Source organism: Notolepis coatsorum (assembly GCF_963971535.1).
Source record: "Notolepis coatsorum genome assembly, chromosome: 10".
Classification (NCBI taxonomy): Eukaryota; Metazoa; Chordata; class Actinopteri; order Aulopiformes; family Paralepididae; genus Notolepis; species Notolepis coatsorum.
Genome location: NC_140174.1, coordinates 62224655 through 62251215, shown reverse-complemented (window position 1 = coordinate 62251215; position 26561 = coordinate 62224655). Strand labels below are relative to the sequence as shown.

The following is a 26561-nucleotide window of genomic DNA, read 5'->3' as shown; positions in this document are numbered from 1 at the left end:
CTAGACATTACTGGACTATGTGTTGTTATCTTACCTTCTTGTCTCTGGTCCTGGCTGACTTCATAACATCTTCTAGACATTACTGGACTATGTGTTGCCATCTTACCTTCTTGTCTCTGGTCCTGACTTCACCGTAGAAGTCCAAGGCCTCTTGTGCCTGGAGGAACTTCTTTCTGTGCAGCAGGTAGGCACAGATCATCACCCCGGTGCGCCCCTTGCCTGCCTTACAGTGGATGGCCGCCACGTGATTCTCGTCTTCACTGAGCCAATGGTCCAGGTCCTCGCAGAAGGGCTTGATGAGGTCCAACTGGGGAGGGTTGTGATCCTCGAAGGGGTACTGGGCGACTGGATATAAGGGGGAAAAGAAAAAAAAAAGAGAGAGAGAGAGAGAGAGAGAGCGAGAGAGCGAGCGAGAGCGAGAGCGAGAGCGAGAGCGAGAGCGAGAGAGAGAGAGAGAGAGAGAGAGAGAGAGAGAGAGAGAGAGAGAGAGAGAGAGAGAGAGAGAGAGAGAGAGAGAGAGAGAGAGGATCATCAATAGGGCTGTCCCAAATACCATTTATTTTGAGCTTCGAAGCTTCAGTAGTAATTAATTATCAGCGAATAATCAAAGCATATTGCGCACAAAGTTGCAATGAGGCAGGTGGATGTAGGTGTGGTAGATTCACTTTTTCTTATGCCGATATAGAATTTTTTATTTATTTATTAATTTTAATTTTAAAAATTTGTTTAATGGTCAATGCACTACTGTTTGACAGGCTGTATTGAATGATGTCATCATATTTTACCTCGACAGTTGAACTTGGCTGCGTCATAATGTCGCTCCGCACATCTGTGGACAGAGAGAGAGAGAATTAAGAACAACTTCATATTTACAATAAGTCGTTAACTACATCTGACCATGAGTCCCACCATTCAAATATACACTTGTACTACAATAGACAAGCAGCTGAAAGACGGGTACAGGATACTTACAGGTTATATATCTTGTAGTGATTCTTGTGTTTAGAGTCGAGAAACCTGAGGAGAGAGAACGAGAAAAAGAGGATGAAGTCGCTAAAAGATATTAAGCGGGCGGGGAACACACTTTTCACCCACTGGCTGCGGTCATAACTTCACCAGACACTTTCATTATCCTACCAGCCAAACTGAATATTTAGAATAGAAAATAGTCTGGTTGTTTACATGTCCTCTTCAGTAGTAGACAAACTTAGGCGCTATGGGCCTATCTGTCCTAAAAAAATACCAACTTATGACATAGAATTCAAATTGAGCATTCAATAGCAGTTAGTTACTTGCTAATAAGTTGGATATAACATTCTTCTCATGCCATACATTTACAATTTGAAGCAAATTCCTGAATTGACAGAATTAAAAGTGAACTGCCTATAGGTATATAACGCATCTAAATACTAACGGCATAGCTATCTGAATCGTATGGATATACATATACATAAGCAACTTGATGTCCAATGTTATTCCAGTAGGCTTACATCCATGGATTAGCCAACAGACAGAGACAGACAGAGACAGACAGACAGACACAGACACACACACAGGGCACGAAATTAACTTTTTGACTCACCGGCCAGTGGCGGGTAGATGGGAAAATTCTACCCGCCAAGCATTTTTTTTTTTTTTTTTTATTATTGCAAAACAAAAATTATTAAAAGTCAGTACTCAACACATAATGCATAATGAAACTAACAGTCAAGGTGGTTAAAATTACATGCAAGTACAGAAACAAGACAAAAAAAAAAAGTCTATAATAACATTTTAACCGTATACAGTGTATATCCAGCGAAATTAATTTATATAAATGTTTATATAGGACATACCCCTAATACCTATTTTCTAAAACCCTACACACATATGCACCAGCTCGAACCCCCCCCTCCCGGACCCCTCCTTGGATAGTACCTCCATTATCCCTCACTCCTAACCAGACACTACCATTATAAGCTAGCTTTTATTCTCTCCACCACTTCTACCCACATTGACATTTTGGATTCGTTGAGACCCAGAATTCTTGCAGTAGATATTTCTTGATATATCACATCGAGATATGTAAGAGACCAAACTTTCCGGCAAATTTTTTCCGGTTGAAACCAGCGTGATGCGATCAGTTTTTTAGCTACTGTGATACCCGATAAGACCAATCTCTTTAGCTGTGGATTTACTGCAAACTCAAAAACATCATTTAAAAGCAATACAGAGGGGTGTACTGGTATATTCCAAGATACGAGTTTTGATAATTGAAGGGTCACATCTTTCCAGAATGCCTTAACTGGTGGGCAGTCCCAATACATGTGCATAAATGTCCCTTCGTCTCCATTTGTACATTGGGAGCATTTTGAGTCCTGTTTCAGGCCCATTCTGTTCAGTCTTATAGGAGTCAAGTATGTCCTGTGAATATAGTTAAGATTGATTTGTTGATGGTCCGGGTTCCTTGATGTAAGACGGACATTTGCCCATGCTTCTTGCCAATCAAAGTCACTCTCCAGGTCTGGAATATCCCTCCTCCAGACAGTGTCTAGTTGAAGGGTTTCATACGAGGACGTTAGTAATTGATAATAAAAACCTGATACAAAACCTCCCAATGTTTCTCTTTCATAGAAAGATTTGTGGTATCTGTGGTGTTCAACTGGTATGTGTAATGGAACACCGTGAGACCTCAAACATAGGCGTAACTGTATGTAAAAAAGCCATGTGGACTCGGTGAGGTTAAACTTTGTGCATATTTCTCCATAACTACAGAAGCCCTGGTTATTAAAAATATCCCCTAATGAGTGTATGCCTTGCTCTTCCCATATAGGGAATCTTATAGGACGTTTTCCCATTAAGAGTGCATTGTTATTGAATATGGGAGTGTGATTATGCCATTTTTGAGGGTTAGGATATTTTTTTTGTGTTTCCCGCCATGTTCTTATTGCATGGGTAATTATGGGGCCAAATTTCCGCTCACAGTGCTTGATTGAAAGTTTAGTGTGTGCTATGTCCTTCAGTCTCTGTGGGGCTACTATGTTTTCTTCCAATTCTCTCCAAGATACCAAAGCCTGGGGATCAAACCATATTTTCAATGGTCTTAATGTGAAAGCCTTAAAATATTGTAAAAAATCTGGAACTGCCATGCCACCGTCTGCTTTATTTCTCTGTGCGGTGGATCTTTTTATGCAAGGTGGTTTGTTATTCCAAATAAATTTGTATGTGGAGGAGTGTAATCTTTTCCAGTAGCCCTCTGGAGGGGGTAACGGTAGCATTGAGCTGATGAAGTTGATTCTTGGTAATACATCCATCTTAACTATTGATACCCTTGCCTGTACTGAGTTTTTAAGTTTTGCCCACCTGTCCAGGTCATCTTTGATTTTGTTCTGTATTTTTGTGTAATTGTGCTTCACCGTTTGTCTTATGTTGGGAAATATTTCCACACCCAAGCATCTAAAATGTTTTACCATGGGTATCGCACCTGGGAGGGTTGTGTCTTTTTTTGCATGGATGTTAAGAGGAAGGAAAGCCGACTTCGGCCAATTTATTTTAAATCCCGATAAATCACCAAAGTTCTCTATCAACTTGAGTAGATGCGGCAATGTGGTGTTGGGGTTTTGCATGAACAATATTACGTCGTCCGCATATAAACAAATTTTATGTTGTGTGCCCTTGATTACGATTGGTTCTATGTATTGGGATTGTCTTATATATTGTGCTAAAGGCTCTAATGATAGATCGAATAGTCCGGGACTAAGAGGGCAACCCTGTCTGGCTGAGCGTGATACCGGAAAGATTTCGGAGATGAATGTGCCTGTTGTAATCATGGCCGATGGGTCCTTGTATACTACTTTAATCATATCAATGAATCCTTTTCCTAACCCCATCCTTTCTAATACTGCCCATAGAAACGACCATTCCAGCCTGTCAAATGCTTTCATAGCATCCAGGGATAGCATCGCCTTAGGTGTGGTGTCCTCTTTGTCTGCATCTAGTACGTGCAGTATTCGTCTTATGTTATCATTGATCAGGCGACCTCTTATGAAGCCAGTTTGGTCCGGATGAACTAAAGACGTCATATGCTTTTGCAATCTGATGGCTAATACCTTAGAGTACAGTTTGACATCGGTTCCGAGGAGGCTTAAAGGTCTGTAACTACCGCACTCGGTGGGGTCTTTGTCTTTTTTGAGAAGGACTGAAATGAGTGCGATATTGTGGTGTTTATGGAAGCTCCCCTCCTTGACTGAGTATAAGATCATATTTAGTAATAAGGGTCCAAATATGTCCCAACAAGAAAGGTACATTTCTGATGGGATACCGTCTCTTCCCGGAGCCTTACCATTTTTCATTCCGGATATGGCCTTCTTGAGTTCTTCTAATGTGATCGGTGCTTCTAACTGTTTAGCGTCGTCCTCCGAAAGTTTAGGGAGAATAATTTGATTAAGATATGTGTCCAATTTGTTTTGATCAAAGGTCGTTTCTGAATTATACAAGTCGGAGTAGAATTCTTTGAATGTATCGTTTATTATTTTGGGGTCTGTTACAAGTACTTGTTGTTTTCTAATGGCAGTTATATCTGCAAATTTTGCATTAATTCTTAATCGCATGGCTAATAGGTGACTAGGTTTAGAACCTTGGAAATACTGCTGTTGTCTTGTGCTGCGTATTTGCATTTCCGATTTTTGTCTGTATATTGCATTGATCTCTGTCTTTAGAATGTTAACTTGATTTTCTAGTCTAGTTGAGTTGTTGTATTTTAAAGAATTAAATAACGTTGAGTAAAGCGTTTCCATTTCAGACAGTTTTGTGCATTGATTTTTGCGCAATATGGAGGAAAATCTATCCGTGAAATCCTTGATAATACCCTTTACCGACATCCATAATATTCTGGGGTCTTGCACCGCGTTTGCATTATCCCGTAGGAATACTGTGAGAGCTTCTTTGAGTTGTGTAATGAATTCCTTGTTGTTAAGCAGCATAGTATTAAAACGCCATCTTGGGGCCCGGGAAGATAGTATACCAAATGTTGCTTTTAGGATTAAATAACAGTGATCTGAAAGCGCATTGGGTATCATTTCCACTTCATATTTATCAAATAGTCTCGGGGATGCAAAGACGTAATCAATTCTGGATAATGTGTTGTGTCTCGCCGATCGACAGGAGTACTTTCGGGTCGTGGGATTAAGTGAACGCCATAAATCAATTACCCCTGTAGTCTTTGACCAATCTTTTAATGCTTTAGATGAATTTTTTTGTTCGCTGGAAAAGGCAAGGTAAGATTTGTCCATCCTTGGATTCCAAATGGCATTAAAATCCGCACCTATTATATATGAGTACTCGGGATGGTTTAACATTTCAACGGTTAGTGAAGTGAAGAAACCCACTTCGTACAAATTTGGGGCATATACCGCTGCCAACACTATTTTCCTGTTATTATGTACAATCCTAGCTATAGTTATACGCCCCTCAGCATCCGACCATACCCCTTTTAATTCGATATTTAATTTACGTCTGACGACTATGGCTACACCTCGAGTTCTCGTTCCAAAAGAAGAGTGACTAATATTATGGTATATGTTATCCGCTAACGTATCTATGTCTTCCTCTAAAATGTGCGTTTCGCTTAGTAGAGCCACGTCCACATGTTCTTTTTTCATCAGTGTGAGCACGCTTTTGCGTTTGTGTTGTTTGTTTATCCCACCGGTGTTCCATATCATTATATTCAAACTAGCCATAATCTATGCATGTTTTTGTGTAGTTTTTGGTAATGCTTCTGGAGTGCGAAGCTACAATAGATGTACATCCAATTAATGAGGTCCCGTTGAGAGTCGAGCTTAAAAACATATATATATACAAATAAAAATCCCCTATTTTCCCCTCGCCCAGAGAGTCGTACAGGCCTGTGTTCCAAAAACACATCCTCCGCGTATGACTTTCTCCCTTAGTCCACCGGATTGCCCAAACTGAGCATTGTAATCCTAATCTTCCTATGCTAATTAGCATAGGATCTAACATTTTCATTCTAATACAATAGAACGTCGCTTTTGGTCTTGCACCTTCCCTTACTGTAATGAAATATTGTGAATAATGAAAAAAAAAAAAAGAGAATAAACTTTCATCGACATATTCATTTGAACCCTCTACTAACATGTAGGAAAGTCAGGAAAAAGGAAGAGATTGTAGAGAAATATTGACACCTTAATGTGAAGAACAATGGAAAAGAACAATGTAAGTTAAAAGAAAGAGAAAAAATAGAATAAAAAAAAAGAAAAAGATAAGGAATGAGAGATAGAATATACTCAACGTGGAGAAGCCACTAGAACCGAATTAAGTGATTAGATAAAATAGAAAAGCAGAGCCTTTTAGAACTTCAATGTGCCAGTCTCTTCATCAGTGGAGTGATTACTTAAATTGTTAGAATAACCTTGTTGTGTTCATACGTTTAGGTGTGGTTGATTTTTAAAGTATTATTAAGGACTGATTGAACTTCAGTCAATTGATTATCTGCTATGTTTATATACACCGGATGTTTAATGTTAGAGTTGCAGGCCTTCGTTGTCATGGTGCATTATATTCTAGAAGGTTGTAGAATACACTAGTGCTAATAGACTGTTGTTGTGTTCCAGAATGATCTAAGAGACCCAGGGCAGTCGAGCGATAAACCCAGAATATTCCAGATTGATCTTATTGCCAATGATATGTTCTTGTCTCCCCGGAGACCAGAGGTCTGAAATTATAATGTATTACGAATCGTATTATACACAATACGCATTGGTATAGACGGCCTGCATATCATCTCCAATGCAATGTACAGTGTTGTTTGTACAGCTGTACAGTGTCCCCCACCCCTCCTACCCCCCCCCCCCCCACTCCTACCCCCCCCCCCACCCACCCACCCAACCACCTCCAATGTACAGTCCCCACCCACCCCTCCTACCCAACCCCCCCCCCACTCCAACACCCCCCCCCCCCCACTCCTACCCAACCCCCCCCCCCCCCCCCCCCCCCCCAACCACCTCCAATGTACAGTCCCCCCCCCACCCCCACCTACCCAATCCAATGTACAGTTTCTACGCCTAATGTATATACTCTTTTCTTTCTGGACTCTTTTTGTATCACAAATACAGTACTGTAATTGCAAATCTGGTATGTCATAAATGTATAGATGTAGCAGTACGGTCTATCTGTATGTCATGTATGTCATATATGTTACGATGAATTGAAAATGGGGGACCCTGATGTAAACAAGTCGAAAGTCTTTCTCTGGTCTGCATCCCCTTAACAATTGTATGTATTGAGCTGTACTGCACTGTACCCATTCTGCAATCTGTTAATAAAGTTTTCATTCATTCATTCATTCATTCATTCATCTGCTACTTTGATGAACACAATAAAAGTCATTCTAATACTGATATACACAGAGAAAGAGGGAGATGAATCGGCTTATCTGTTTTTCAGACAATGTCGTTCTGCCTTGGGGTATCTGCTCAAGCATATTTCTTACCGGCCAAAAAAAATACGCATTTTTGTGTCACATATATAAAAAAAATGTCAGTACATTTCAAGTAGATAAGCTATTACGTTGAAGAATAGACACTTAAAGAGGCCAGAGTTAAATTTGTACTCTCTCTCTCTCTCTCTCTGAAGTGACTTCTTGCTATCTGCAAACAGCTCCACTGTCTGTGTGTATACTTAGTAGCCTCAAGATGCAGCCAGGATTCTCCGGCGCTGCAGCTGGACCCTATGGGTATACTGTGCTTTGGTGAAATCACATTCAGCATGCCCTCAGCTCGAATACGCATCGAATCAATGTTATAAGACATTGATATCAGGAGCTATCTGTAGCTACTGCTAGCCGGCTAGATAACGTTAAGACAACGCCTCAGTGAACTATTTAGTTTACTGGGACATATAGAGCTAACGTGAGCTAACGTTGCCTACCGAGCGAACGGAGGTATCATGCACTCGACTATTGCTGGAGCATTTGTTGATATCAGCAGCTATCAGTAGCTAGCCAGCTAGATACCGTTAGACAATGCCTCATGTATTAAACTAAAAGTGAATAGTTGACTAGGTCATTGTTTAAACAGTAACGTTAGCTCACGGAGGTCCGCACTAGACTAGAGCAGACTGCCCGAGGCAATAAGACCTCTGTGTTGATGCGAGCAGAAGCACGGACTGGGGCGGATATGACTCGTTGCCACGGGTTTTTTCAAAATAAGAGTATCATATGAACCGAACGTTGCTAACTGCCGGAGCCATCGATATTATGACTGGAGCTGCGCTTGGGGCGGAAATGAGACCCGCACAGGATTTTCAAAATAAGAGTATCGATATGAACTACACGCCAGGTGGCGGTCAGACCTCTCAGTGTCACTCGCCAAACCGAAAATCTGCCCGCCAATGGCGGTGGCGGGCTCCAATTTCGTGCCCTGCACACACACACACACATCACCAGAGAAACAGTCACACTTTCCCTCTCTCACACACAAGCTTGGACAAAGTCTTACTGTACGACATTAAACTCTTATAAAGTTAAGGCCCCTCATAGTCGATTAATCAGTTGGTTTGGTCTTACCTACTTAAGTCGAGGACAGCCTTCATTCTTCTCGCATTAGAGGTTCAATGTGGTGCCGTCACTGCCGTAGGTACGTTTCTCACACACACACACACACACACACACACACACACACACACACACACACACACACACACACACACACACACACACACACACACACACACACACACACACACACACACACACACACACACACACACACACACACACACACACACACACACACACACACACACACACACACCTTACCGTACAACGTCGTCAATGTTGTTCCTGTAGACTCCCTCTAGTCGGTCAGCAGGGAACCCCATGGCTATGATGTTAGGATAGATGTCTGAACACACACCGTCAAGGAACACACAGTATCAACACTGACATTTAGATATATGAACTAGCAGTCAACTATCCATTCATCTACTGGTGTTACCATCTCTGAACTAGCAGTCAACTATTCATTAATCCAATGGTGTTTCATCCGTACATTTCCGTTTTGAATATGAATATAGTTTGGGTGCTTTTGAGTAATTCCAGGAAAAAGACGCTAAGCGTTTGTGTAATTCAATAAACAGTCATTTTTCGCCTGATTATCGAATCTTCCTGAAATCAACGCTAGATCATCATTATTATCCTTCCTCGTGCAAGCATGCAATGTGGTTTAGACCGGAGCCTGCGAGGCGTGTCTCTGTATGCAAATGACTTGCATGAGAACGCGCATTCCCGCTTAGAATGAGTGGGATTCATCATTAAAAAAAACCTGGGTAAGAACAGATTTGGACTTTAAGAACGGCTTGATGAATGTGGCGGTGGCTTTTCTTATTGTTCTCTTAACAGACAGGTAAGCAAGAATATAAGAAAATAATAAGAGGGCGGCTGGGTGGCGCAGCGGAGATTGCGCTCGTCACCAATCCAAGAGACTCCGGTCTCGAATCCGGGTGTCAGCATTGCCTCCGGCTTGGGCCGGCCGTCATACTGGCTCAATTTTGCAGAGTCAGCGGGTGGAAGTCGATGGGTGGTAATCTGGACGTTGTGGACAGCGACTCCTACAGGTCAGTTGGGGGACGCCTGCGCTGCACAGCAGAGACAGGAAATAGCAGGGGTAGTGTGAGCCTCCCACACGTTACACCTCGCCAATGAGAGTCCGCGCTGGCAGGTGAAAAGATGTGTACCGGAGGGGACACGTGATGCAAGGCTTCTATCCTCCCTACAACCGACCAGTGGGGGGCATATGCGAGCAACGTTCAAGACAGGGGAGGGGAGAATTGGAAACACGAAATTGGGATGGGAGAAAAATGGAAAATAAGGAGAACAAGTGGATAAAAAAAATAATAATAATAAGAGAGTATTGTTGAATGAGGCCCAATGTGTTAACACCTCCCGTGATTTGGATACTGACTGTAGAGGCCATATTTCCATAAAGGATTAGATTAATTGTTCCGCCCTAGTGTGTGTGTGTGTGTGTGTGTGTGTGTGTGTGTGTGTGTGTGTGTGTTTGTTACATCCGAGATGTGTGTTGAGCAGCAGATGGTCTTCTCTGTCCAACAGAGGACACTTATAGACCTCACCTCTCAGGACACACACACACACACACACACACATGTGCGCATGCACACGCACGCACAAGCATGGACATTGGACACACACCTACAGATGCACAATATTAGGGGCGGGGGAAAAATCGATACGTGGTAGTATCGCGATACTTTGCATGGCGATACTCTATCGATACAGGGACGACAAGTATCGATATTTAATTATTCATAAAAAAAATTAATAAATATATAAATAATTTGGTATAAGGAAGTTGCATTGTTCATTTCAATACCTGTAATCCAGTAGAGTACAGTAGTCCACACACACACACGTGCATTCAGTTAAGTTGGAATATGACTAATACAAATAGTTCAGTTTGTCAGGTACATGCAACACAGATTACAGTGTTTACATCTGTCTGCTTGAGAAAATACCATGTTCTGCAATCAAAATGATTGAAGTGAGATGAACAGACTGAACTTTATTTTATTAGATAAAACATGTCGACAGTTTTACTTTGCAGTTGAAAAAAGGTAATACATTTAATTTGATCAAAAAAAAGAAAAAAAGGGAAAATCCGCAATACTCAGCGTATCGCAATATATTTAGTATCGCGATACTATTGTATCGTGACGCAAGTATCGCGATAGTATCGTATCGTGAGGTCTCTGGCGATTCCCACCCCTACACAATATGCTCGCAGAAAAAACACAAACGGCCAGAGAACACACATGTGTATTACTTGTGAGGACATTTAACTCCAACCCACTGCACCAAAATGTTTACAAATGGGTATTTTGTTGGACAATATGAGAGGACCTTACACTTTATCTCCCTCTCTCTGTCTCCCCATCTCTTTCCCGCCCTCCCTCTCTGAGTGACTTATTTAATTAATAGATGGATGGATGAATGGATGAATGAATGAATGAATGAATGAATGAATGAATGAATGAATGAATGAATGAATGAATGAATGAATGAATGAATGAATGAATGAGTAACATTTCTGGTGATGAGGATGCTTTGCATCTCAAATAGATTATCTTTCCGTTTCACATTCTTAATGGATTCAAATTGATTAGCCTAGAGCTTAATCAGGATCAGTCCAGCATTTTGTATTGGACAATACTCAAATTTGGTACAGAGTCAGAACTGGTATTAATTTGAGAACAAGGACACAGTGTCAGAGATGCTAAGCTAACTCGTCTTACAAAGTGCAATGTCTGTAGGGGCAGAGCAGCTACCTGTGAGTGAGTGAGTGAGTGAGTAAGTGAGTGAGTAACATTGTCGATCATAGCCTCATAGGTGTTTCGCAATTCGCATCCAAAGAAAGGTTTCAGTGCATCCCCTGCACATGCATGCTACACACACACACAGACAAGGGCTGACCTTCAAAGCTTTTTTTGGCAATCGAAGCTTCGGGGCCGAGCTTCGATTTTAATTCGAAGCTTCGAAAAAAAGATTTTTTTTTAAATATATAATTTTTTTATCTTATGTTGTGGGACTTGTACAGCACTTTTGTAAACTTTGTTGTTTTTAAATGTACTCTATAAATAAAGTGGATTGGATAAATTAATTAAGTAGCCCCTTTCGTGACTGTGACGCAGCCAACAAGGTTTCACTCGGCTGCCCTGCCTGGGTGCAGTGGGGCTGCTCTCACAGCCAACGACATGACATTACATAATTATGTTGCAACCTTTGTCTATCAAGCAAACAATTATATAAATATTTATATGTAGTTGATAGAAACAAAGGCAGAATTCGACTTAATTAAGCACGTTTTATTAAGACATATTTTTATATGGGTCGGGACACTTTAAAAAAGCAGCACAATGAACACAAATCTGTCTGACATAGTCTTAAATAACAAACGGCATTGCTTCGCTTCTTCGTCGACATGTCTGCTGCACATGTCCTTGTTGTTTTCAACACAGATAATCTCCACGTGCTTGTTGTAGAGAGGTGGAGTCGAGGCGCCGCTTACTTTCGTTTAATTGGAATGGAGGCGGGAAGGCGCCGCTTACTTTCGTTTCATTGGAATGGAGGCGCAAGATTTGAGGCAAATTTTTTTATAAATTATTTAAAAATATTTATATATATATATATATTCTTTTTTACTTAGGTTTTTTTTATGTTCGAAGCTTGTGCCATTGAACGAAGCTTCGAAGCTTCGAAGTATTTAAGACAGCCTGAGACAATATTCCAATCACATGAATAATAATAATAATAATAATAATACATCTATTTTATATAGCGCTTTTCCAGGTGCTCAAAGACGCTTCACATGGGCAGGAGAGACAAACTATGGCAAAACAAAAAAACAGAACAAAACAGAACAAAAATAATACATGACAAAATAAAATAAAACCGACAGAATTAGAGGTCAAAAGCAAGATTGAAAAGGTGGGTTTTGAGGGCTGATTTAAAAGATGTCAGGGTGTTTGCATCACGGATATGGCTGGGGAGGGCATTCCAGAGGGAGGGGGCAGCAGCAGCAAAGGCCCTGTCGCCCCAGGTCCGGAGCTTGGTCGTGGTAGGTGTTAGGAGGTTGGCATCTGCAGACCTAAGGCGACGGGTGGGCGTGTGACGGTGGAGGAGGTCGGACAGGTAGGGAGGGGCAAGGTTGTTGAGGGCTTTAAATGTGATGAGTAGTATTTTAAAATGTATCCTGTATTTGATTGGAAGCCAGTGGAGGTCGTGGAGGACAGGGGTGATGTGATCAGAGCGACAGGTGGAGGTGAGCATGCGGGCAGCAGAGTTTTGGACATATTGGAGTTTATTGAGAATAGTGTTTGGTGAGCCGTAGAGGATGCTGTTGCAGTAATCTAGTCTTGATGATATGAATGCATGAACCAGTGTTTCAGCAGCGGAGAGTGATAGGGAGGGGCGAAGACGAGCAATGTTCCGGAGGTGATAGAAGGCAGATTTGGTTATGTGGTTCACATGGGGGAGGAAAGAAAGGGTGGAGTCCAGGATGATGCCAAGGTTACGGACGTGAGTGGAGGGGGTGACAATGGTACCATCAATATTTAGGGTGAAATCCTGGGTGTGGCTGGTGAGGGATTTTGGACCGATAATGATGATTTCTGATTTATTGCAGTTTAATTTGAGAAAGTTATTTTGCATCCATGTTTTGATGTCTGTGAGGCAGGTGCTGAGGGTGGAGAGAGTGGCTGGAGTGACATGAAGGTCAACATACACATTAGAAGCGATGATATTCTGCACACAAACAGAAAAGGAAAACGCCTGGCAAGAATAAAAAGTGAACCAAGTAAGGCGTCAAAACGGTGCCTCTTTTCTGCCTCGATCGCCCTCTCTCTCCAGCATCCATCCCTTTACCGCTTTCTCACACTCTTTGTCTCGCTCTCCACCAGGATCGATCTCGCTCCCTTTCTCTCACTCTCCCTTTGTCTCCCTCTCTCCCAAGCATCACTCTTTTGCTCTCTAGCCTCTCTCTGTCACTCTCTTTCTCCAGCATCTATCTCCCTCTGTCTTTCTCTCACTCTCCCTTTGTCTCTCTCTCCAAAGCATCACTCTCCCTCTCTCTTTCCCTCCCATTTTTTTCTCACTGCATCTCTAAAATCATGACATCATCGACACGGTCAGCAGAGCAGAGCAGGTCATCTCGGTCTCGTCATCTTTTCCTTCTAGTTGTCGTGTCTCTCTCCCTCTCTTTCTCCAGCGTCTCTCCTTCTTTTCCAAACACACCTTCACTATCACTGTGTTTGCCCCCTTTCTCTCAGTCACTCTTTTCTACAAGCATCTCTCCTTCCAAACACATCCTCATGGTCTCTTCATCTTTCTCCCTTTATCGCTCTTCAGAATCATGCTGTCCTCTCCAGCATCTTTTCTCACATGCCCCTCTCTCTCCTCACCCAGCCACCCGTCCTCTCTCTCTCCTCACCCACCCTCCCTCTCCTCACCCACCCCCCCTCTCCTCACCCACCCCCTCCCTCTCTCTCCAGCATTACATCTCTCCTCTCCATCTCTCTCGCTCCTCACCCTCCCTCCCTCCCTCCCTCTCTCTCCTTACCCACTCTCCTCACCCTCCCGCTCTCTCTCTACAGCAGGGGTCGGCAACCCTAGACACGCGTGCCCACATTGGCATGCAGGAGCATTTTCATTGGCACATAATTTTTTTATTTTTACTTTGCTTTGAAATATTAAGTGAAATATTTTGCACTGTTGTCGCATTTATCTTGTTGAAATCCTCCCACAGGTTCTTTTTTGTAAGTCGACTGTTTTGCACACCCCTATGACAGCTATACAGCTGTTCCCATGGTGCTCAGCTGTCAGCAGTCAGCTGGCCTCCCGCACCCGCGCGCAGTTCCCAGGTAATCACAGTGCCGTGGTTGCATTCTGTATTTGCCATCTTTCATGATGGCAACCCCCGCTAAGAAAGTTAAAGCAAAGGAAATTCGGGCATTCCAGCCCTCATGGACAGACGACTACGGGTTTGTGTGTCAGAAGGGTTGTGTGTACTTTATGTTTAGAAAATGTAGTTTGCCGAACGTCAGGTGTGAAACGCCATTTTGAGACGAAGCATCAAAAAAGTTTCAAAGATCAGGCGGATAAGGCAGAATCGATTAAACGTGCCGTGGCCAGGTATGGAAAGCAAGCCAGCACCCTCAAAGTGTTCACGACTGCTAAAAACCACACAACTGAAGCAAGCTATCGCATTTCTCATTGTAGGGATGTACGATAATTATCGGGCCGATATCAGCAATTATGACGTCATCCCGATAACGTTATTGATAGCTCCGATAACATATAATACATTTTTTGGTTAAAAGAAATCCGGTGTGGGTGGATTTGGATGAAGGGCGCTTGTTTTTATTATAGCCTCCTCCCGTTTTGCCAGTACTGTGGTAAAACTGATAGGGTGTGGTTTAGGAACAGGGAGTTTTTCACAAATCCAGCGCTCTCTTTCTTGGCTGTGACGTAGTCACGTTACATTCGGAGACAGACAGTCGATCTGCCAATTACGTCCCACGGCTTGCACCCACCTCTTCTTCTTACCACCAATCAGAAGCTCTCGTTCGTTTATTTACCTCCGGATTGTCAGCCATTACTCTACTCGGAGCTAACGTTATCTCCCCGCCAGCCACATTGACAAGTACCAGCGCTTATACATTACTGGCAAATGTCTTGTTGCACTTGTGGCAACGAGCGTTGTCAGCATCGACTTTAGTAAAATAGACCCAGACTTTTGAACATTTCGTTCTGTCCGCCATTATGAGAGCAGAGCTGTCTGTACTCGGTGTGTGTGTGAGTGAGTGTGTGTGTGTGTGGGAGGGGAAGAGAGGAGAGAGCAGGCAGCCCGCTCCCCACGCAGGCAGAGAGACACAGAGGCAGGAGAGATATAGACAACGGCCAACAAGATTAGTTTGCGACGTTTAAATTCCTCAAAAAAAAACTCCATAATTTCTCGAGTACCGATAGCAGTACCGATGACGTCGGAGCTTATAAATACTCAAAAAAAAATTGTTTGATAAAAAAAAATATATATATATATATATACAGTTAAAAAAAATATTATAATACAATAAATATCGGTTATCGGTTATCGGTATCGGTATCGGCTTGAGGAGCATAAAGTTATCGGTGTCAAAAAATCAATATCGTGCATCCCTAGCTCATTGCATTGCGAAATGTGGAAAGCCATTCACTGATGGCGAGTATATCAAGGAGGCTTTTCTCTGTAGCTCAGATGTTTTGTTTGAAGGCTTGCCAAACAAAGAGACAATCAAATCAAGGATAAAAGATATCCCCATGTCAGCTCGAAGTGTCGAGCGACGCATCAACGAAATGTCAGAAAATATCAGAGAACAGCAAACAGCTGGATTAAAAGATGCTCCGGTGTGCAGCTTAAAGTGACCAACTACAGCCCCCAGATAACGGAGCTCAGTAAAGCAAAACAGGGCCAGGGATCTCACTGACAGCGACAGGTAGGCAGCTGTTTATTTTCCTACACATGGGGCTGCATGTTAACTTGAACGTCTCCAGGGGAGGAAATTAGGCCACTTTACTCGCCAAATGAGAGTATTTTTTAGGTTTGGCGAGTGATTCATGAAGACCACTCGCCAGTTTGGCAACTAGTAAACAAAACAAAAAAAACATTCTGCAATCACGGTCACTGGCAAACGGTGCGCGTCTTCTGAGTGCTCGCTTTAGTTGACAGTGCCATGAGAGCACTGCACAAGACCCGCGGTTATATAATGTTTAATAAAAGTTCCCGCAGTACTGGCCAACCCACGGACATATAGAATGTTTAATAAAAGTTCCCGCAGTACTGGCCATCAGTCAAGGGAGCACTCGCAAACAGATAACGTTAAACACAGCAGATAACGTTAAACACAGCAGAAGATGGAAAACAGACAGACTGACCAACGGGGAACTGCATCCAACCCTACTTCAAGATGAAGTGATCCGAGCGGCTGCTCCCAGACTGGCAACTGGGAGGAAATGGATCCCATCTGAGGCCGTACATCAAGCAAAATCTGCTCTCAGGCATGGAGACATTGTAGGACAGGTGCAGCATGGAAGAGGTGGGTTTGGACTTGGGACAAGTCGACCCACATGGCACAAGGCAACATCAACCCAGAGGAGAAAGCTGGTGGTGGCTCAGGTTCGGCAACAAGAGGAGGCAGACAGATGCGCAAAGGCAGTCTCACAGTCCAAACAGGGCCAATGGACTAGCTGGGAAAACCTGGAGCAACGTAAGCTCACATGGAAGGATCTTTGGGAGATGGAAGGAAGCCAAATCAGCTTCATCATCAGAGCCACCTATGATGTTCTCCCCACGCCCAAGAACCTAAACCAGTGGTTTGGAGAAGATCCTTCTTGTGCGCTTTGCCAAACCCCCGCAACACTGAGGCGCATCCTCACCGGCTGCCACCGGCACCAGTTTGTCCCAAGGGCGCTACACCTGGAGACACAACCAGGTCCTAAGACAAGTACAACTGGCAATCACCCTGGAAGGAAGGAGAACTACCAACAATGCCCTCCCTCCCCCAATGCCTAGACACTCAAACACCACTTCTTTTGTAAGAGCAGGACAGCTCCCAGCAAAGCCATCTGCAAGAGTGGAGGCAACCCTCCTGGACACTGCCCGGGACTGGAGAATGCAGGTTGACTTGGACCAGAAACGAATCTTTCCGCCTGAGATCATTACAACTAACCTCAGGCCGGACCTGGTCTTGTGGTCAACCTCCCAGAAGTCTGTATTCATTGTGGAACTAACTGTACCATGGGAGGCTGCAGTTGGTGAAGCATATGAACGTAAACGACTGAAGTACTCCGACATAGCAGCCGAGGCAGAACAACGTGGCTGGCGTGCCCAGGTGCTTCCGGTTGAGGTTGGATCTAGAGGATTTGTTGCCATGTCCACAACCAAGCTTCTTAAGGAGATGGGAGTGCGAGGACAGGCGTTCCGACAAGCTGTCAAAACACTGTCAAGAGGCTGCCGAACGAAGCAGCAGATGGCTATGGATTAAGAGAAAGGACCCCAACTGGGCTGAAAAATGACCATCGAGGGGTAAAAGCAGAGGGGGACACATCTGGGACGCCAGGTGTTGCCGTTGAGCCCTTCGGAGGTGTCGTGGGCCTGTCAATGAAACACCAATGAAGGAGGGTGCCCACCTGAAGACCCCAGTGAAGCTTTTACCACTACCCCATTCAATAAAAAGTGCTGATTATCTAAGGGATTGTAATATCTAGTCCTATAAGCTCAACTTTTCTGTTAACTTATTATGGATTGAAAACCGTAATGCACAGTAACTGAACTCAATCTTTTTAAGTTCTGGTAACTTATTAAAAAAAAATTTACAGTGTAGTCTTGCTATCAATCGAAACTTCTTTACACGTTATACCTCACATTCACCCATTCATTCACACATTGGTGTTCTCCATTAGGCCTGTAGGTGGAGCTACGACACAGCATTGATTGATTGATTGATTGATTGATTGAAAACTTTATTAACAGATTGCAGAATGGGTACAGTACAGCTCAATACATACAATTGTTAAGGGGATGTAGACCAGAGAAAGACTTTCATCTTGTTTAACGTACAGTACAGCACACGTACAGTACACACACCGATGGTGGAGGCAGCCCACGTGGCATTTTGGATGTGTCCAAAAATTAATGGGCAAATGTGAGTGAAATGGTTGCACTGTATGCAGCTGTTTGTCTGCATTGCATTCCCCCCCCCAACTCAGATTTAGGGTTGATACAACCATCATAATAATATTGTTAACAATAACAATAATGATGTAATAATGTAAAAAATTATCATTAAAAATACCTGATTATGAGAAAAAATAATTACGATGCATGGAATATTGTTGATATGGCACACTAGTTACAACTATATTAAACTGGCACTTCGTGTCAAAAAGGTTGCTGACCCCTGCTCTACAGCATAGCATTTCATCTCTCCTCTCCCTCTATCTCTTTCTCTCCAGCATTATCGCTCCTCATCCACCCTCCCTCCATCCACCTTTCTCTCCAGCATTACATATCTCCTCTCCGTCTCTCTCCTCCCTCTCCATCCCTTTCTCTCCAGCATTACATCTCTCATCTCCGTCTCTCCTCACCCTCTCTCCAGCATAGCATTTCATCTCTCCTCTCCGTCACTCTCTGCTCATCCTCCCTCCTCCTCTTTCTCTCCAGAATTACATCTCTCCTCTCCCTCCCTCTATCTCTCTCTCTCCAGCATTACATCTCTCCTCATCCATCTCTCTCTCCTCTCCCTCCCTCCAGCATTACATCTCACCTCTCCGTCTCTCTCCTCACCCTCTCCATCCCTCTCCAGCATTACATCGCTCAGAGTCCTCTCCTCACCCACCATCCCTCCCTCCCTCTTCAGCATTACATATCTCCTCTTCGTCTCGCCCTCCTCACCCTCCCTCACTCTCTCCACCATTACATCTTTCCTCTCTCTCCTCTCCCTCCCTCTCTTTAGCATTACATCTCTCCTCTCCCTCCCTCTCTTTAGCATTACATCTCTCCTCTCCCTCCCTCCCTCCCTCCCTCCCTCTCTTTGACATTACATCTCTCCTCTCTCTCCTTAGCATTACATCCGTCCTCTCTCCTCTCCCTCCCTCCCTCTCTTTGGCATTACATCTCTCCTCTCTCTCCTTTACATCTGTCCTCTCTCCTCTCCCTCCCTCCCTCTCTTTAGCATTACATCTCTCCTCTCCATCTCTCCCTCTCTTTAGCATTACATATCTCCTCTCTCTCCCTCCCTCTCTCTTTCTCTCGCTCTCCTCCTCCGTTGTACAACATGACATCACCGTCATGTCTGCTATTGTTTTGAACAAGAGGTTGGCCTCCGGACAGCTCTGGGGCATCAGGTGAACTGGACACTAGAGCTGGGCGATAAGGTTAAAATGTCATTATGGTTAGATTTTTCTTAGTTTTGATTGCAATAAGATATGACCTATTCCTTACCTCATTATCTTGTATTATTACTAGTGCTGTCAGGCGATTAAAAAAATTTATCTAATTAATTACATGATTTGTAATTAATTAATCTAATTAATCGCATTTTAATCGCATAACCATTTTATGCCTGATATTCTATATTATATAATCATATTTCAAATTGCATGTGTCCGGATGGCAGAATGCAGTACTGTATCTACAAAACCTTCTGTTTAATCATCTTCTATCTATTAATTTGCTTAAATTTTTCAGGTCTGGTCAATTTGTGCATGGTGTTATTCACAGTCAAAGATAAAATCTTTTTTTTATTGATATTCTCATTTGGTTCATTACAATTTACTCACGCCTAGTAACAGACACAGTATTTCTGACACTGGGAATACATTCCCTGAGATCCATAGATGTCCCTAGAATCAGATACCAAGAACATGCAAATGGGCCATATAAAAAAAAGGTCTGTAAATGTGTATTCTACGTTCTTATGGAATGAATGAGATACAAAAAAAAATAATATATATTTTATTTTTTTGTAATTAATTTGAGTTAATTTTCATAACGCGATCATTTGCTGTGTAATTAATTAATCTAATTAACGCGATAAACTGACAGCCCTAATTATTACATGGCGTTTTCACATTCGCCGAAATGCTTGCTTGTGATTGGTCAATAGCCCCCCGACAGCGGTCATTATTTTTCAATAATGACCGTTTTTTTCAATAATGACCGCTGTGCGCAGCTGTTCGCAATCAAGCCCACTGACACACACTGTTTCAGTGCGGTGTTCTGCTGCCGGCGATGACAGGGGGCGGAGCGACGAGCGGAGCCAGAACAGAGGCCCGCGATAATAATAATCACTTTATTTGGGCTGACAGAGCCACAGAACAACTGCGATTTGTCAAATGAATTAGGTATATTGTTAGTAAGTTAGCCATGTAATAAGCGGGATAATGTATAGCTTTACTCGTCATTGTCGCAAAATAATTGACCTTCACTGACGTTTAAAACACCTCGCCGAAGCGGCTCGGTATTTTAAACTACGTGTCGGTCAATTATTTTGCGACAATGACCTCGTAGCTATACATTATCCCTTACATATGACCGACACTGCCGTTTCATTTTCTTTTCTGCTGCAAGGAGTTTTTAGTTTCATTAACTTAAAAATATAATGTATATATATATTATTTGTGTATACAATATGTATACTGTGTATCGTGGATGATGGTATAGTAAAAATCAATATCTTTGCATGGATCCAAGACGGTCCCAGTACACCTTCATATACTCCCCGACCCCACCCTACTGGACACCAGGGCTGAACAATACATCATATACATATGGATATCTCAATGTCCATATAGTGAAGACAGCAGTGTACTGTGTATTGAGACTGAGAAGAGTCTAGTAGATGTGGGCGCGTCACCAGGGCTGTAGAACACAAAGGCGAGTGGTCATCGTCACTCTGCGCAGTCCAACAGATGACGTAATGCCACCGGGCTGCAGGTAGACAATGCACAGCTGAAACGTTCTATTCTGAAAGTCAAAAACCTACCGTAAAGAAAAAAAATATATATATATACGTATATCTGCTGATGTAGCCCTGCAATGTGATATTTTGTCTGGATTGTTCAGCCCGACCCCCCCCCCCCCCCCCCCGCGCTGCTGAGAAACAAACCCCAAGAAACATGACATCATCGTGGCTTATTGCAGTGTTTAACATACTCTACCACCGTGCTGAAATTAGGCATTTTCCTTCGAAAATGGTTGTTAATGGTTACAGGCAGCCATGTTGGAAGAGACAACTACACCGACGTTCTGTGCGAGGCCTCCGTTGAAATGAAATAGTTACTGCTCCTTGTCGTGTGTTCCCTCTGTATGTCTCATCTGCTTCTCTCTCCCAGCATCCCTGCTCTCGCTCTACCCAGTAACTCTACTCCTCCCTAGACCCTAGCATTGCTTCCCTCTCTCCAGCCACCTCTACTCTATCTCTTCTCTGGTAGAAATCATGACATCATCCTTAGGTTTGCTGGTGTGTGAACTGAGAATTTAGGACAAGAATACAGACCCCTTCAACACACACAGACGCAATAGGCACCTATACACATTATACACACACACACACACACTTGTTGAAAGCTATTTTATCAGTAATGTAGGACTGACAAAAAGGCTTCAATCGTTGCCATGGTAATCAATGACCAAATCAGCAATCGAATACTTTTTCTTAAGAATTAGCTTATTGAAATAATAACCCAACATTATTCATTCTCTCAAGTTCTTTATTTAGAGCATTCCACAAACCTATCCATCTATTTAGCGCTCGTCCACGCCATGAACTTTGCACTTCTTGATGAGGCAAACAAATTTTGTCCTGTAAGTCATTGCGCCTCGCTGTCGGGTAATATCTGGCTTAGGCAGAGTGTAGGCTACTCCCATGGCTCCAGTGTTTTAACAATTTAAATCCTCCCCCTTCCACGATATTGACAGGCCTCATGTATTGAGGAATGAATGCGACTACAGCATCAGTTATGACTCACTTCATCACCCATCTGTATCACTTTTTAAAAGACAGGTCAAAGACGGATTCTGGTCCACTTGAGTGGTGGAGACAAAATGCAGACCGTTTTCCGTGGCTGGCAATTGCTTTGCAGCCCTGCCACTTCAACCCCTTCAGAGCGCCTTTTTTCTTTTAAAGCTGGCTTTATTGTAAGCAAAATGAGAAATTCCCTGTTGCCAAAGAATGTAGACACATTGGTGTTTCTGTCACACAACCTAAAGCGGGTTGAGCCTCATATCATTCAAAACTCCAGGTATGTTGGTTTGTGTTGATCTATATGAATTGAAAATGGGGGACCCTGATGGAAACAAGACAAACGTCTTTCTCAGGTCTGCATCCCCTTAACAATTGTATGTATTGAGCCGTACTGTATTGTACCCATTCTGCAATCTGTTAAATAAAGTTTTCATTAATTCATTCATTCATCACTATCATTCACAGCTCCAGGTATGTTAGTTTGTTGATCACTATATCATTCAAAGCTCCAGGTACAGTATGTTGGTTTGTGTTTATCACTATATCATTCAAAGCTCCAGGTATGTTAGTTTGTGTTGATCACTATATCATTCAAAGCTTCAGGTAAGTTAGTTTGTGTTGAGGCTTAAACCACAGAAGGTATTTTCTATAAGCGTAATTCATGTTTTCATTTATTTTGCTTATATTAACACATTGGGTGCCAACAACGAGATTTCTCATTATTTCTCGCCATGCGTTGGTTGCCAATAACGAGTTCTCGTTATTTAATCGTTATTTCTTTTATTAGCAATATCCATTCATTTTTCATCCATCCAGCCTGACGTTATCATTGGGAATGGCTGAGCTCGAAAAGGGCAAATACCGCCCCCTATCGTCTCCCGGATGGTAATGCACATCATTGGATTGGATTGAGTGGCCATGTGCATCAGAGAAAAACTCCGGTCCAGGGTTTCCCCATCTCTGGCAAGCAGTGTCTGTTACCACATTCACTGGGGAAGCTCGGAGCAGCTTTCGATTATGCGTTTCGGACTATAACGTTGGATCAATAAACGCAATCAATATTTGGAATGGCGATTAGGAATTGGATTAATCTTTCTATTTCACTTTGATAAGCCCTGTATAAACTAAAGAGGCACATTTCATGGCATAGGCTGCACAGGCTATTTCTTTTTCATTATGCCTATGACAGGGTTTCCGTTAGCCGGTATGTAAAGAAGATTATTACACCGACTGTGGCGACTGGCGAGTGATGCATTATGTGTGTGGCAGCCGTGGCTTACTGAATGCACAGTAGACTACTGCCCTGTCTTGCGATGAGAGAGAAGAGGGCGAGTGCATTTTCTGGCAGTGACATCACCTTCTGGCAACACATTCGCAAGTTCAACAACAATCACAAAGCCCTCCGTTGCGGCAGGATACAGTAATGGCGAAACAGACATCCCTTTATACGAAATTCCCCCACTAGTAATGTTAACAATGAAGAGGGATATGTGGAAACGTCGAGGCAGAAGTACCAGCAAGAAAGCAGAAAACAAACACAAAGTACAAAGGTCGGACGAGCTGCTGTGTAATGTAACATTAGCCAGGTTTGTCCGAACGAGTCATCTGCCAACATTTACATCAGGGAACAAATGTATTCACCAATATGGATCACCATTCACCATTATTGTAGACTCCTGTGACCCATAAGTACTTATGATTACTTCCCCTAACCATGTTTTCATGAATTTCCTTACGACTGCATGAGTATGACATGATATGGCCTTCAGATTTTACATTTGGCCGGTAAATTAGAATCTTATCTGCCATGTCGGCAGGCCAAAAGGATTGCTAGCGGAAACCCTGACCTAGAGTAGTTTCTTATTTTTTTTTTATATATATAATATATGTTTCTTTTTGGGCATTTCTGCTTTATTATGGACAGGACAGTCAGAGAGGAAATTGGGTGAAGAGATGGGGGAGGACGCCTGTTGCTTAATAACAGCGGAACAGTGCAAAAATGCTTCCGCATTCGTCACCGCACGCCACTACGGTAATGCGCCTTTCATTTTCCTTCGCCCAGGTGCGTGCTCGCGAGGTGCCCGCGCATGAGATCCCGCCTTGGTTCGACACATAACACATTATTGGTTCAATTTGGTTACATATTAACACGCTTTGGCGCTTTGGTTAAATTTGGTTAATCACCATACACGTGATGGACGCAGCAGGCGATCACTCCTATTGTTATTCAGCTGCGCCGAGGTACATGATTGATTGATTGATTGAGCAACATGAGCTAACTGCTGAGCTAACATGGAGCTAACACGCAGCTAACTACTGAGCTAACATGAGCTAACTGCTGAGCTAACATGAGCTAACTGCTGAGCTAACATGGAGCTAACATGCAGCTAACTGTACATGATTGATTGATTGATTGATTGATTGATTGATTGATTGATTGATTGATTGAACATGGAGCTAACATGAAGCTAACTACTGAGCTAACATGAGCTAACTGCTCATAGTCTCCCAGTCCCTCCACTCTGCAGTAAACAGACATCACTGATATAGTGTCTGGTCAGTAACATGGGTCTAGAACCCACCTCACCCCTGCCCACTTTGACAACCTAGGATGGCTTAGAGTAGACGACAGAGGCGTAGTACATTTTCCTTTTTGAAAATCATCTGACATGAAGATGGAACACATTTTTGTTGTTAATATTATTTATATTACTGGTAGTTCATACAAGACATTATCCTCTCAAAACATTGAAGCTCATAGTCTCCCAGTCCCTCCACTCTGCAGTAAACAGACATCACTGATATAGAGTGTCTGGTCAGTAACATGAGTCTAGAACCCACCTCACCCCTGCCCACTTTGACAACCTAGGATGGCTTAGAGTAGACGACAGAGGCGTAGTACATTTTCCTTTTTGAAAATCATCTGACATGAAGATGGAACACATTTTTGTTGTTAATATTATTTATATTACTGGTAGTTCATACAAGACTTTCTTTGTAAAATGTGTCATAATGACTGTAGCATTTGTGTGTGTAACGTACACTGTAAAAAATAAATGTTTTTTCACAGGAAATTCACTATTATTTTACAGATTACTTTTGTTTTTCTACTTTAAGTGTAAATGCCATACAAATATAGTAAATTACCTTTTATCAAAATATTAACCATTAAATAAAGGTTGTAATTCCTTCATAGTTAAATACAGTAGAGGTTGCATACTTCATTATCTAAAGATGGTAAGTTAGAGTGTTGTGTTCACTCATAGTTAAAGACTGTAGAGGTTGAGTACTTCATTATCTAAACATGGTAAGTTAGTTAGAGTGTTGTGTTCAGTCAGACAGTAGACAAGTAGAGGTTGAGTACTTTATTATCTAAACATGGTGAGTTAGAGTGTTGTGTTCATTCATAGTTAAAGACAGCCGAGGTTGAGTAGTTTCTTCTGATATTCCATAGTAAAGTACACGTTAACGTTACAATGTGTTGTGTTCACAACACTGTTTAGTTAAAGACAGCCGAGGTTGAGTAGTTTCTTCTGATATTCCATAGTAAAGTACACGTTAACGTTACAATGTGTTGTGTTCACAACACTGTTTAGTCTGACGACGCGTCGCGAAGTACACGTTAACGTTACAATGTGTTGTGTTCACAACAGCGTTTAGTCTGACGACGCGTCGCGATAATATACTATATTCGCGAAGTACACGTTAACGTTACAATCATCGCGATAATATACTATATTCCATAGTAAATTACACGTTAACGTTACAATGTTGCGTTGTGTTCACTCATAGTTAAAGACAGTTGTGTTCACTCATAGTTAAAGACAGCCGAGGTTCCAAGTGATTCGTTGCAATGTACGCGGAAATGCCATAGCATTTGTCTAAGCGGCGTGAAAAGAAAGGCGCTTTACCGTAGTGACGTGCGGTGACGAAAGCGGAAGCATTTTTGCACTGTTCCGCTGTTATTAAGCAACACGCGGGGAGGACAACACATGGACCGGGGCCGGATTAGAACCCAGGAAGTTGCGATCGTGCAGCATGCGTCTTAACGCGGTGCGCCACCGGGGCGCCCCAGTAGTTTCGTTTTTATAGATTATGTCTGTAATTAATTTAATTTGATTATTGCACATTTTGTAGCCAATACAATTTCAATGAAGAGGAAGTTGAAGTTGAAGTCTTTGCCCTTGTCTGCTGTTATGTACTTTCTTCAAACTTGCAGTTATTATTAATTAATTATGCCTTTATCACATGCCATCATTGGGCTTTATTATTGTAATTATTACAATTAGTATTAGTATATTATTCGAATATTCAATGATAATCTTCGAAGCCCAAAAAAAGGTATTCAGGATCTGGAGCAGATTTTGGATGATTTGCTTTACGGTGTCTGTGAGATTTGTCTTCTTCTGGGTAAATAATAATACAGCCTAGCTGTTAAGTCAAGGCATAGACTTCTACATTCATAGTTTTAACATTTGGGTCACATGAAA

The 26561-nt window shown here is 42.5% G+C and overlaps 1 protein-coding gene across 1 annotated transcript in view; it reads right to left on the bottom strand.

Annotated features, from left to right (window-relative positions):
• The window catches only part of ptenb (phosphatase and tensin homolog B), an 83754-nt gene that overhangs the window by 41077 nt on the left and 16116 nt on the right, over positions 1 to 26561 (bottom strand). The window contains exons 2-5 of the mRNA XM_084322664.1: positions 8813 to 8897; positions 973 to 1017; positions 786 to 829; positions 107 to 345 (exon numbers count right to left, since the gene is read on the bottom strand). Coding sequence (XP_084178790.1) covers positions 107 to 345; positions 786 to 829; positions 973 to 1017; positions 8813 to 8897 — 413 coding nt within the window. The remainder of the gene's footprint in view (positions 1 to 106; positions 346 to 785; positions 830 to 972; positions 1018 to 8812; positions 8898 to 26561) is intronic.